This window comes from Dermochelys coriacea, chromosome 22 (genome assembly GCF_009764565.3).
Source record: "Dermochelys coriacea isolate rDerCor1 chromosome 22, rDerCor1.pri.v4, whole genome shotgun sequence".
NCBI classification, from domain to species: domain Eukaryota; kingdom Metazoa; phylum Chordata; order Testudines; family Dermochelyidae; genus Dermochelys; species Dermochelys coriacea.
In genome coordinates, this window is record NC_050089.1 from 16,914,534 (window position 1) to 16,929,393 (window position 14,860).

The window sequence follows — 14,860 nt, forward strand, 5'->3', positions numbered from 1 at the left end:
TTGGTAGCGTCCACAAACTTTATAAGTGTACTCTCTATGCCATTATCTAAATCATTGATGAAGGTAGTGAACAGAACTGGACCCAGAACTGACCCCTGCGGCACCCCACTCGTTATGCCCTTCGAGCCTGACTGTGAACCACTGATAACTACTCTCTGGGAATGGTTTTCCAACCAGTTATGCACCCACCTTATAATAGCTCCATCTAGGTTGCATTTCCCTAGTTAGTTTATGAGAAGATCATGCGAGACAGCATCAAAAACTTTACTAAAGTCAAAATATACCACATCTACCGCTTCCCCCTATCCACGAGGCTTGCTACCTTCTCAAAGAAAGCTATCAGGTTGGTTTGACAAGATTTGTTCTTGACAAATCCATGCTGACTGTTACTTATCACCTTATTATGTTCTAGATGTTTGCAAATTGATTGCTTAAATTATTTGCTCCATTATCTTTCTGGGTATATTCCACTTATAGAGCAATAGGAGCTCACTGGAAAGTTCACACTGGGAGGAACTTGGGAGTTTCCCATTATCCTCCAATGAGTGATTTGCAAGTTCCTGTAAAACTGCAGAAGCTGGAGATCGCTTTGCACATAATGCCAAAGATCAGCCATAATGCACTTCAACAATACTAACCATCTCACAGCACGCTGCTTCCCACAGAGTTACACATGCAGCACAAAAGGAACTACACAAAACACTACCCCTTTGCTTCCTTTTTATCTTGTATACTTTGAGAGGCAGTGTAGCCTGGTATTCAGAACAGGGGACTGGGAAACAGGATTTCTGGATTCTATTTCTAGTTCTGCCAGTGACATTGTGTCCCTGGATAGGTCCCTTCAGCTTTCTGTGCCTCGGTCCAGGTCTATGAAATGAAGAACGAACAGACCTACCATATGCGGGCTTGGGAAGCCCTTTGAAACACTCAGTTGAGGGGAGCTATAGAAGTAATATCATCTGCCTCACAGGGAAGAGGTTTTTAATTTAGAGATTGTTAAAGTAAGGCTTGGAAGTAAGGTTCTGCTTATCTTTCATCCTGTCTGTACAGTTCTATGCATTTCTGAAGTATTCTTTCTGGGGGCTCCTGCAAGAAAAAAAAAGGTCAGCTGCTACCACTTTTTGTTCTCGACATAACAGAATCACCAGTGTCAACTTATAATTGATGGGGTCTAGGGACAAAACTAAATACTGTACTGTAAATCAGCTTTTCCAGGCTGTTCTTCAAATCACTACCAAGTCTCCCTGCCAAGTAAAACAACACTACCACATGGGTGGGAACTATCTTCTAGAGAACATTCTGGGAGCAGAGATTGGGAAGGAGAATAGTTTCCAGCTTCCTTAGGTTTAAATTAAAAAAAAAAAAAAGTTTCCACAATTTTCAAACATTCACATAACTTGTCAGCATGTTCATATGGACATTTCTTCAGGGAATCCAGCCGCATTTCAGATTCTGCCAAAGTTACTTCTGAAGAGCTTTTTAAAAAGAATTGTACATGCAGGAATTTTTCCCACTCATCATAAAAGAGAAGGCCTAAAATCATTTGTAAGTGTATTTGCATACAGCAGACATAAGAATATACATCAATCATAAATAAGGCTATGATTTTGTCACGCATTTTTAGTTAATTTCATGGTAGAGGTGCTGGGTGGGGGCGGGGGAAGAAGGGGAGACCCTCTAGCCATGGAAAGACCACCCCCCAGAGGGGTGTTGGAACATGAGCCCAGCCCTGCAGCAGCACTTCTGGCTCCCTGCTCCAAGCATTGTGATTTATGCAGGTTTGGGTGTTCACCTTTCCATCTCCATCAGCCTGCCACTCACATGCCACTGTCTGCTCTAAGAATATTTTAATTCTAAATAGTGATAAGCAAAAAGACTAGGAACAACATATTTGTAAAGAAAGTTAAATTCCTCTGCCACACTTGTAACCAAAATACTGCGATTTAAACCTAGAAAAATGTACATCTCGAGATGCTGGCTCACTAAAAAAGTTCTAAACTTGGTAAATCAGGACAGTATTAAAATTGCTCCCAGACTGAGTAGTTCTGTGCCAAGTCACAGCCTGAAGCAAGTTTCAGTCAAGTTATAAATCCTTCTAAAAAGGGTTCTATAATTAAAATGCTGACAAATCTTTCACTATTTCAGCTCTGCCAGGTACTACAATATGGATATTCACCTAGCCATTGAAAAGGAAAATACACACACACACACACGCACGCACACTATAGAGGGGAAAAATAAATATACATGGAGGGAGAGAAAGGAATCATTCACATCGGACATCAATCATATGTGCCACCACCAGAGCAGCTGTTAGCATTACACTCCGGCCACTGGGCTAGGAGAGAAAGATGAAGCTGAGGCGCTCTCCATGGATGCCTATTTATCAGGACACCATGAGCTCTTTCCACAGCTTTGGCATTTGCTGGGATCCATGGATCAATGGAACTAAATGGATTGCTATTAGCCGTCCCAAAGGGAAAGTCTATATGGTGAGGTGGCCAAATGGATACAAGACCTGCTTTTGTTTTGAGCAGACATTCACCATTCACATGTATCTACGTGACATTAAGGACTAGTTGGTGTATCCTGATCTAAGCCCAGAGAGTTTAGGCCATAGACCGAGCTCAGCCCCTCTGGCAGCAAATCTGTGGAGCTGGACAGAACAGACATTTTCATACATGGAAGCAATACAGACGTGAAGGTCTGCGCTGAAATAGTTTAGAGAGTGCCTGAAACGCAGGCTTTACTGGCAGCCAAGCTAGCTGCAAAGTATCCACCCATTCCACCAGGACTTATTGACGCATGCCAGAACAATAGAGGCGCCTATCATTGTGCAACAAGCCTGTTGCTGGAAACGTGTATGTGGCCTTGTTGGATCGTCTTCAGCTTTCCGCTCCGTTCTTGATATACTGCTAAGCGAGATGCTACTGTGGTGATTTTCTCTCTTCCACACAAAGAGACCAGAATTGATCAAAATCTCTTTACTTTCTCTTACCTCTCTACCCCTAAACTTTGTCGTCTTTATTCTTCTCTGCCTCTCACTCACCCTGCCCCACTTCAGAGAAACCCTAAACTGACAACAGGACCCAGCCTCGAGGTTAGCCTCTAGTTGTGTCTTGCCCATTGGAAAGAGGATTGGAACACCATAGCTTTTGTAACACCAGGCCTGCCTGCAGAGTAAAAGCCCAGTCTTTACCAGCATGAAGCGGGATATAAATCAACATTCTAGAATTTATTAGAGGAGTAGCTGTGTTAGTCTGTATCCATAAAAACCAATGAGGAGTCTGGTGGCATCTTAAAGACCAACAGGTAATCTGTTAGTCTTTAAGGTGCCACCGGACTCCTCATTACTCTATCATTTGTCATTTGCTGGCTTTGGGCCACGCAGAAATCTTAAGTTTCCTTTAACTGAACTATGCTTCCTTCTTTCTGACTAGCATAAACAGCGAGTGCCTCCGTTTAACAACTTCTAACAGCGGTTGCTTTCCTCCCCCTCTGCTAGCCCCCAGCTCACCTGCTATTTTGATGTTTAGGTTAGCGTCCAGCAGCAGATTCTCTGCCTTCAAGTCTCTGTGAACAATGTTACAACAGTGACAAAAGTGGACTGCAGCTACAATCTGCTTGAACTTTCTCCGGGCTTCTTTCTCAGCCATCCGTCCATGGGCTACCAGGTGATCTGTAGGGGACCAGAAAAGAACAAATGGTTATTGGCTCAGGAAATGGGCATCTGGTGTACAGCTAACAAGAGATATAGAGGGAGAAAAATAAAACGAGCAGTATTTCACCGTGACATAATGTCCCTCCATTAAGAAGTACAAGCTTCAGTCTAATTAATGCTTAGGTTACTGGAGAATGCTGAAACTCACTCTGAGGATAGAAGAGCATTTTTCAGTTACAAGGGGCAGGTTTTCATGGGGACAGATGATACTCAGAACTAAAGACTAACTCCTGCACTTTCACACACACATTCATCAGAGGACGAAAGGAAGAAACCACCCAGCAAGGGGTTGGGCCTACTCCGGGGTTCTCCTGACTCAACGGGTGCAAGATTGGGAGTTATGTTAGGGCTAATAAATGGTGTCATTACTCATGCTGTCGGCAAGGCAAGAGAAGTGTCAGAAGACTAGAGATTTGTCTGTATTTAGATAACTACACTCAGCTGTACAAGTAAAGATACATTTTGGAAGTATTAAACCTCCTGTGCAAGGCTCAATCCAATCTCTATTAGAGACCAAGATACCATTTAACGTGTGTGTGGGGTTGACTGGCAGACATCTCCCTACAGAACCATTTGGTGCTGGCCAGTATCAGAAACAGGATCCTAAACTGCATGGCCCTTAGGAATTGCCAAACTAGATCAGATCCATTTTCTTACAATATAAAGGTTCATATTTTATCAACAGGATTCTAGTGACTAAACCCTACAACACAGAGGAAGAATAGGAGTACAACTCCCTAATGTATGCCCAGATGTATTTCAGGAAGTGTTGCAAAAATTAAGTGAGGAACATTTTAAAATGTGTATCCAGGAATTTGTCACCCTGTGCCTTAAATGCTTGCTCAAATGTCTAGGTGTTTGCTGTTTTATAAGTGACATTCATGTTTTTTATATATCTGCACAAGTGTCATGGAGTAAGACTTTCTGCATAACTAATTCATTACTGCAAAAGTCAGGTAAATACTGCTCCTGGAGAAAGTCTGGGTACTTAGACATTTTGTTGGAATATTACCTTAATTTGTTTTAAGAAATAATTTCATTTCAATGTGACATCTGCTGAAGCCGGGCTTGTTGTTGGAAATGTCCTGTCCAAGTACTGACCCAACTAGACCCTACTTTGCTGATAAGATCAGAATGGGAGGCGGCACAACTGCAAGCTAAATCAATATGCTTTACATTTAAATACCTTTACAAGGATAGAGCTTTTAAAAAGACAGGATTTATCCCAAGAGCAATTGTGTCAAACTATTTGGGTCTCAGTTTTGGAGAGAGAATTTCAACTGGCATAAATACAAACCCAAATCCACAGGCCTAGCCAAGTACCCTGATGCTTCTCTACAAGCGTGCACATGGGCAGGAAAGGTGGACAACGAAATGGAGAAAGCAGCTAGATTATTGTAGGCAATTGAGACGGTCAAGGGCAAGCACCTCTCAAGAGCCTAAGAGAGATTTCCCTGAGGCAGTGCCAAGCAAAGCAGCATTCAAAAATCTACCTCTCCTATTTTATTACAGCAGCAGTTCTCAGTCTGTGACCCATGGATCATTCAGCGTCCACAGAGCACTTGGGGATAGTCTGAACAACTGGCAGGTTATACTACGTTGGCTCCTCCTCCTTGCTTCTATCTTCTACTACGGGCATTCCATGCTCATCTAGGTAATTGAAGAGACAGAGAGGAAACAAGAGCCAGAGCCTCCATCAGAATTATTAGAAATAACGAAGCAGTTTCTTAATATTTCTTTGGTCTGTGAGGAACGGCCATAGGTGTTGCATGATTTGCAAATGGGGTAGGAGGAGTTTTCCCACAATGGAACCACACTATGAAAAAGCATGAGGAATCCTGGTTTAAGGCACACTAACCAAATATCCCAATATTTACAAGTTGTCATATTTCCCTTACAAATGGGAAGAGCAACTCCACACACAACCCTATACCATTATCCTAACTTGGGCCCATTCTCTATCTACAATAGCATGCATTAAGAACAACTACACAGTAGTGCATCTATTTCATGCGTTTCAGATTTAAAAAGCTGGCAGATAGCTACTGCTTGAGATATGAAAAAGTTACTGTAAATTAACAACGCTAAGTGGGCATACAGTTCATTGCACCTACTGAAAACAAGCAACTGCCTCAAATTCTGAAACATTTGGAGCATTCATTCACTAGCTGGACTTCAACTTTAAAGGTGTAACTTTCTTGGTTCAAAACAATAAGAAAGAAAGTTAAGGACATGCCCATTATCTTTCATATCCTCCAGATTAGCTACACAGCACTTTGTGCCATAGTGGGGCTAAAAATCAAGTTATGGAACAGATTAACCAAGAGCCAAACAAAACCCATGAGTACTTTTTCTTCTTACTCCTGTCTCTATATACTTCAGAGAACATATAACTGTTAACGCCTAGAAGCCTTGAAAAGGAGTTCAGAAAGAGAGTGCGATAGGCTACTGGAATGCTCTCCAACCCCCCACCCCCATGAAGCAGGGTGCCAGAATCATACAATCTTTGAAAGCAGACAGAAATCACTGACCCCTTGTAATGATGCTTTATGAATGTACAATTCAAAGAAATGTAACAAATGAAGGCTCAACATCACATCCTCCCACATTTCGAGAGGCCATTTATTTTAAGGAGCTGCTGATTTGACCTCAAAAAGGTCCCAAGCCCAAGGCCTGATTGCTTCAATATATTTTACTTCATAAATTGCATTAATCGGAGAGCTTGAAAGAGAAGTCCGTTCTAGAGAATAAATACAAACTACTTCTGAAGTTTCCCATCAGGTGGCTGCTTTGCCAAACCACCCATTAATTAAAATACCAGAGACATAACTGTCTTGCAATAAATACTAATTACAAAGATACATCAAAGCACTTCTACTTGCTTCTGATGAAGAATAATTCATTTCTTTTGTGTCTGATTTCAAGGCAGTTGGGTAGAGTTGGATTAATTCCCCCCCCATTGTCATTTAAGTTTAATTTATTCCTACAGCCGTGTATGTAGTAAGCACATCTGCAGCGTCCCCTTTTATGATGTGACCCTTCAAACATTTCCTAAAAAGTGCAGTGCCTATTACCACATGTAGTCCCACAGATCCCATTAAACACTGTGCTTTACAGTAGATTCTTTACTCATGCGAGTTGTCACATTGACAAATGGAGCCCAGTTCAATGTAAACCCTCCCATAGATTTCAACAGGCTGTGGATCATGTCCCAAGCAAATCAGATCACTCATGTGCTTCAGTCTTTGCAGGACTGGGAACATCATTTGCAAATGTTGTCAACACACCTGATAATGCAAAACTCCAGATTCTGGTCTCTCAACACTGAAAATCCACAAGTGCATTTTAAAAGGGTTCTCAAGCATTTCTGGAAGGTTCCCATGAGCATATTATGCTCTATCCAGATTCAAATACCAATGAGGATGAAAACATGCAAGAATAGAAACTGTACTTTGATCATTGTTAAAACCACATTTCACAACCCAGAAAGCAATTGCCATTTCAGGACTTCCCTTTGTACAGATTTCAGCTCTTCTAATCAGGTTCTAAGACATTTAATCAATCTTAACTAAATCAACCAGGTAATACCACTTATAAAACAGACTGGAGGGATGACAGGACTTGTAATTTAAGACCATATAGTTTATTAACACAAACAGATTTTGGGATGGAGTTTGGGATTGCAAAGAGGCAGTCTCCTATCACCCCACAATCAGGTCAGCTTCTGCTATGGACAACTGCCATCTTTACCGTTTGTTTTTCAACTTGCTTAAGCATCATTTCTCAGAACTCTACCCAAACATTCAGATTTACTCATACAATTTGGTTTAATGAACACTTCAGAGTTTGATTCTCAAATCAAACTCTCCCAGACTTGTCTGCATACATAGCACTGTCTTCTCTTTCAGCACGTACTGCTTCATTCGACTGCACAAATTCCTTTAGACTTGTATGTGAAATTTCACTTCCATGAAGAAAGCCTGAGTGGAGGCCCATCCCTGAGCTTTGCACGTAGGCACGGCATTTGCAGAAATGCTGACATTGCTGCACAGGCTCTAGAAGAATAAAAACAATGAAGCTACAGAATACTTCACATACCACTGAAGGAAACTGTATTCTGAGATCAACCACTGCCAGCTTAGTCTGCAGAACATCTCTTGGGCAAGGCAGGTCACAGATGCTTGAACTAGGGGCCCAGCCACCTTACTCCCAAGTGCATCAAGTCCAGAAGCAGAGGCTCTTGTTGCTGTGTTCCAGGCATTCAATGTTATCCTCAAGTGCAGTCTTCTGACCACAAAGCCATGTGTAACTCCACTTCAGGTTCTTTTCTAAAAGGATCTGCCCTTCAGAGCTCTAATATCAAGAAACCAATCCTGCTGCCGCTGGCAAACAGAGACAGGATCAGACCCCAAGGGAAAAGGCATAAGGCACAGCACTGGTACTCAGCAGATTCCATTCCTGGGTCATCTATCACACGAAGGAGGACATGTGATACTTTAATAAAGTGTGCAGGGTACTTGGAGACCCTGTGATAAAAAGGTCTTAGAGTCTGACCTTCTAGCCAACTCCCTTTCAGTGCTGGCACATCAGGAGTGTCATCTTAATTTGTATAATGGTAGCACCTAAAGCTCAGGGTTCACTTGTGCTACATGTTGTACACATAGTGAGAGAGTCTCTGCCCCCAAAGAGCTCACAATCTCAACTGACCAGGTACACCCAGGACAAGAGCAGAGACAGAGGCACAGAGGTCAAGTTTCAGAGTAGCAGCCGTGTTAGTCTGTATTTGCAAAAAGAAAAGGAGTAACCGTGGCACCTTAGAGACTAACAAATTTATTAGAGCATAAGCTTTCGTGAGCTACAGCTCACTTCATCGGATGCATTTGGTGGAAAAAGCAGAGGAGAGATTTATATACACACACACAGAGAACATGAAACAATGGGTTTATCATACACACTGTAAGGAGAGTGATCACTCCAGCAGTTTGGTGCCAAGGCCAGAAGCCTCCTCACTCCCAGTCCAGTATCCTGCCCACTGATCATGCTGCCTCAGAGAGTTTTCTCTTAAAAGTACAAAACACCACTACACGGACTCCACCAGTGTGGCACATATTACTGTTACATCCGCTAAAACGCCTTTCAATTAAGATTAGGGATGGAAATACTCTCTCTCTCCACTTCCTCCCTCTCCGTCCCAGTTTACTCAAAGTGCTGCTAAATACATAGAGAAGCAGTCAGTTTCATCCTTTCCCCTGCATAGCCAGTCCATTTCCTGTTTTGTGGTTGGTCTGAGAGAGAACCTTTCTGAAGTGATTGCAAACATCACAGCCACTGGCAGGGAGACTCAGGAACAGGTGGGATCTGAGACTCTTTTTAACTCACCCTTTCAAACCAAAGTGGATAGTATGCATTTAAACACGTGAACATCTCTACTAATACTCTGAAACATGAATGCCCTGCCCTTCCAACTTGCACTCGCTCTCACACACCTCTTGTTGCATTTCTAGAGAAAAGGCTAGGGATGTTTTTAACTGAGCCAGTTTAGATAGTCTGTGTCTGAGACTCCATACAACACAGGAATCCGGTACTTCTAAATGCCATGTTCTCCCTCAAGAACTGCAGGTCTATCAGCACTCTAGCACAGGGATTCCTTCAGAACTGTGAGCCTTTGGGCAATGTACCACGCGCAGCTACGTAAGCCATGCCTCAATAACTCCCTTCTTCTGGGAGCTCCTTCAGCACCTTGGTTACCTTGAGTAAAGACAGGCTCCCTTTCGCTTTTGAGGGCATTCCACTCTCTGGCTGGAAGGGGGCTGGGTTTTCTGCATTTTCATAGCCAGCACGCTCAAGCTTTTCTGTTTTTCTAAAAATTTCTTAGTTAACTGAAGAGTCTCTAGGTAATTTTCCTTCTCATTTAACTGCACTGTTCTTCCTTTAGGTGTTCCTCTTTTCCCCTTATAGCACTGTCTTCTCTCCTTCTGGGTACTGTCCCTACTATCTGTCTTTCCTGTCCCTTCTGAACTGGACTTTCTCCCTTTCAGCTCTGTTCCTGGCATCCCGGTGACACAATTCAGCCCCACTGTCCTTATCCTCTGGCTCCCCACTTCCTGCATCCCTTCTTTTCTGATGCCAGTTACTGACTCACTGGCCTCTCTCCCCCAACTCTAGACAGCCTTCCTGCAGACTCCACCAGCTGTTTCCACTACTGTGCAGCCTGTTTGCAGCTGCACTGGGGTAGGGGGCAGGAAGGCACTCTGCCACCTGTGCTCTGCCATTGATTTCTTTCCCCCTCCAAAACAGCCCTGGGCTCAAGTTCACCCAGTTCCACTGCCCAGAAACCCTTGGAGTTCTCCAGGCAGATCTTGAACCCACCCAGAGCAGCTGGCTCCCTTTTCTAAAGAGAGAAACAACTTGAGGCTGCTTCTGAGCAGCCAACTTGTGCTACTCCCTTTGCACATTTGGCCCAACAGCCTCCAGTACCGGTGGGGCATTCACTAGCACGTGTGAGCTTACCGATGATGCTCAGAACCCTTCTGGGATGGCCTGAGTTGCTGTTCCGTGTGCCAACTGCAGGCTCATTCCATGGAGGAAGCAGCTTGCATCACTCAGCAGCTACCTCTGGATGGGTTGACGGGCACAGACAGGCTCTGAACGGTCAGTGGTTCACCCAGGAGAACTGTAGCTCATACATTACCGCCCTCCCCATACACAGCCGCACTCCTCCCCCCGTGGCTGTCAGTCCTTTATCCATTGCACACACTCTCCCAGGCTAAATGAGCATCCTTTCCCTGGCCAAGGCATCTCTGCATTCCAGTGCTTATTAGACAATAACCCATTCTCCTTCAATCACTGCCCTAGAGTTTCCATTTTTTCCACTAATTCCATATTTTTTCCAATCTCCTTCATTTTCTAGGATTTCTCAACGCAGAGTATCCAATTTGTCATAATGACCAAATAGAAACAAAATGTCCTCAGATAGATGTAGCTAATTCCAGCCATGTGATCACTCTGAAGGAGTGTAACAAACTGGATAAAAAAACCTTTTAGGAAAACAAATCAGTTGTAAAAATGTTTTTCATAGAAAAACGTAGAAGAGTAAATATCAGTCACTGAGATAAATCCTATTAATCGGAACACAAGCTTGTAACTGGAAAAGTCAGACAGTCCCAAAGTATTCTGCCATATCATCCACCTATCTTACATCAACAAATAAGATGACCGTGGATAAGGGCACAGGACCCAGGGGGGTTGGGTTTCAGCCCTGGTTCTGCCAATGACATGCTGAGAACCTGGGAAAGTCACTTCTCTCTGTGTGCCTCAGTTTCTCTGTTTGTAGAGTGGGGATAATGATACTTCACCAGCTTTAGAAAGTGCTGTGGAGATCTGATGGCAAGCCCTATATAAGAGCTAGGTATTATTAATAGTAAATATTTGAAGAAAATAATCTTGTGAGTTATTTTAAGCTAATCTCTTAACTTCATTTTTGTAATTGAGGGTTGCAGAGTATTTTTTTGGGTTAATATTAACAAGTAAACAACAAACTGAAACATGCGTTTAGCCTATTTTCTGTTTGACCTCTTAGGTAAAGGAATGCTGTCAAGACTGGTGGAACAAAACTGTGACCTACCTTTAAGAGATGCATGTATTTGTTCACACTGTCAAACTGCCACCTTATGTGCATACGGAAGGTGTACGGGGCACAAAACACAATGATGTGCTCTGCAGTGCTCTGACCCTACAACAAACCACAAGCAGCTCTCCATCATTCCCACTCACTGTAGTGCCTGGCTGGTTTCATTCGGAAATGAATGATCACATCAATCTCAGCTGAATTAAAGACCTCGTTTACATGTGCGCCATTTGGAGGGCTTCTCAGAACAGCCTGAGGCCGTCTAATGAAAGCTCAAGTAGACAAGTACAGCAGCTCTGGCTGGGGCTAGCCAGGACTACAGTTCAGAAGAGCTAATAAAGGAGAAAAAAAAGGTAAGCTTTGAATTTTGACATTCTTGAATACTGACGCCCTTTCCAGCCATACCCATTTACAGAACTTATTACCCCTTTTCCAGTTCAAGAATTGCATCCTATGCTCACTTTGTGTAAAAAGTTACATTTTGGAAAACTTCTGAAAATCTATTTAAATACTTCAAAAATCACTTCAAGTCACTTTACATACAGAAAAGCCTCCAGTATGCAGACATGTATAATGCAATACCTCACACATTATGCAACAGAAATGATCTTTATATAGAGCAAGGTTTCTCTTTCTTGAAATTTTCTGAATACAGAACATTATGCCCCCTTATTTGGGGGTTCAGTGCAATGGTTTCACTTTAAAACTTAGCTTGTATGGCCACAGATACTCAGAAAGCATCAAACAAGCAATCAAAAATCTCACAACATAGACATTTAGCACAGAGGGGATCTCCCTGGTGTTCCATAACAGTAGATAATGTGATTCTTGATAAGGCTGTTCCACCAATGCACTCTATACCCTGCTGTGATTTTTGCCATGTTATGTGCATGGAAAAATATTCTACTCATAGGGCTGTAGGAAGGGAAGCGGAGCTCTGAGATCATGTTAGGACTGTAAGCATGCAGCCTATTCTGAGCCTGCTTACCCACATATTTTGGCTGGATTACCAACGGAAATTAAAAGTCACTTTAAACACTGAATAAGTGAAACCTTTCCTCTTCTCCAAAAACATCTTAGTCTTTTTACAGTAGCTTCACTGTAAATGAATAGCAGGGAGTTATCACTATAGCTATTGTATTTTCCACCGAATGCATCTGATGAAGTGAGCTGTAGCTCACGAAAGCTTATGCTCAAATAAATTTGTTAGTCTCTAAGGTGCCACAAGTACTCCTTTTCTTTTTGCGAATACAGACCAACACGGCTGCTACTCTGAAACCTATAGATGTTGTGAGAAGGAAGACTCCTCCAAAGACGTTCGTGACTCCAAAAATGGCAGATGCTTGAATGAAAGGAAACCTGGTAAGTAAATTTTGCGTACAAAAAGTTACACCTTCCGATTTCCAGCCTCAGAATGACCCAAAACACAGAGCATAAAGGGATCTGAAGGCAGCGCACAGTACACAGACTATTTCTCTTGACAAAATGAAGATGTAAGATCCTCTTCAGTGTTGTAAATGTTAATGATTGCAAGGAAAGATTATTTTCCAAATGGGCTTCTGTTTGGTTCCCTCCTCTCCCCCCCCCCCCCCCGCAATAAATTGCTTCTCATGTTAGAACAAAATAAATTGCTTCTCATGTTAGTCTCACTGGCTATTCAGGAAACTTTGCTGGGATTCACTCTCTTAGATATAAAGTTGGGAGTTAATGGACCTTGTGTGGAGTTTGAAAACTGCCAGAACCTACTAGATAGAGGTAGAAATTGACATTTACCTTCTAGTACATAACTGACAACTGAATTCGTCTGCTCACAGCCACAAGTGAGGATATAGTACGGGGCAACGTACTGTAAATTAGCAATTCTAATGATCTTAACTTACTACAGCATGAAATATTTTAGAAAACAATTAGATTTTCGCTTTCTATTCACTTACAGGGCTATTTTTGTAGCCAACAGAATTCTTCCAAGTCTGCAACATGAGCTTGCTAGTACGTACACAGTTCTGGATAAGAGGGAAATACTTGGATTATATCTGCCAAATTCAACAGGAGGAAGGGAGTAAAGAGATATTTTACCTCTTTGCAGCGATCCACAGAAAAGCAAAGCCTCCCACTGTGTGCGCATGAAGCACACACACAATACTGCTACTTTGCTGTCACTAGCACCTTCTACAAAGAGTAAGCTGAACTTCACAAGTTTGCAGAATTATGGGGCATCCGACACTCCTTAATTAATGGCAATTTATATTTTGAGTAGGAGTTCTCAACCTTTTTTTGAAACATGCCCCCCACCTTTGCATTTTTTTTTTTTATTTTTTAAACTTAGAGTCTGCCACCCACCTTAATAATAGTCAAGTATCAGAGGGGTAGCCGTGTTAATCTGGATCTGTAAAAGCGGCAAAGTGTCCTGTGGCACCTTCTAGACTAACAGATATATTGGAGCATAAGCTTTCGTGGGTGAATCCAATAAGTCCGTTAGGTTAGTTTATAAGGTGCCACAGGACTCTTTGCCGCTTAATAATAGTGAGAAGGATACTGCCACCTAGCGCTGCTAATGCATTTCTACACCAGAGACAAGGCAGATTGCCTAAATCAAAATGTAAGTCAAGTGGTACTATAAAAACACCCCAAATCTGTCACTCAGAGTCTCTACGACACTCACGCAAGTTTGGCCCGGCCACCTGTCCATCATGAATTAGAAGGCTTGTTGTACCCCCCACCCCCAATTTGAAAATTGCTGCATTGGAGAGATAGCAGAAGGCTCAGCCGGGCAAAGTTAGGTTTTCAGACAGACAATCTATACTTGTTGATTATCAGTTATAACTTGTTCCCTACTTAAGTTGCCCCTTCTTTGGAGAAGCAGGAATCAAAGGAGCAGTGGAGTATAACGGGAGAAGTAATAGATGTAGTTTCTTCCATTATTACTGAGTCATTAGCTATTAATTACAAAGGCATTTAGAAAATGTCACGATGTTAGACTTTATTTTATTTATTTTTAAAGGCGCTTTTTAGGCTACCAGAACCGTTGCCAGCTATTTATCGTTCAAGTCTCTGGTTATGTACCCACAGATTTTTGGTTTGCTTTCTCTAAAGGCGGTAGTATTGTCTAGACTAGCAGTTAGAGCAGGGGACCATGCACAGACCAGAGTACTGTCTCAGTCAACATCCCAAGGCCACATAGTGATTTATTCAATATCTCTGTGCCTCAGCTTCCTCATCTGTAGGCAGCAAGTAATACTTGCCTACATCCCAAGAGTCCTACAAGGACTTTGAGATCCTTGAATAACAAGTACTATAGAAGTGCCAAGTATTGCTTTACTTGCTGCTGAAACATCTGCCTTCCCTCTCCGACATGTACAAGAATAGCAAGGAAGCTGTTCAGACAGCAGCTATTGCTTACCACACATTATAGCCCTTCCACATACAACAGGAGTTTAAATAAAAGCATTTTCCTTGGCTCCAGGTAAAGGAACAACATTCAGGATAAAATGGGAAAGAATTGTATAGCATTT

General features: G+C 42.4%; 1 protein-coding gene across 16 annotated transcripts in view; it reads right to left on the reverse strand.

Moving 5' to 3' along the window:
- Nucleotides 1-14,860, reverse strand: part of SIK3 (SIK family kinase 3) — a 150,919-nt gene that overhangs the window by 51,774 nt on the left and 84,285 nt on the right. For all 16 annotated transcript variants that reach the window (XR_006276579.1, XM_043500736.1, XM_043500740.1 and 13 more), the window contains exon 4: nt 3,518-3,679. Coding sequence is in view for 15 of the 16 variants with exons in the window: in XM_043500736.1 (XP_043356671.1) it covers nt 3,518-3,679 (162 nt within the window). In the remaining variant the exon portion in view is untranslated. The remainder of the gene's footprint in view (nt 1-3,517; nt 3,680-14,860) is intronic.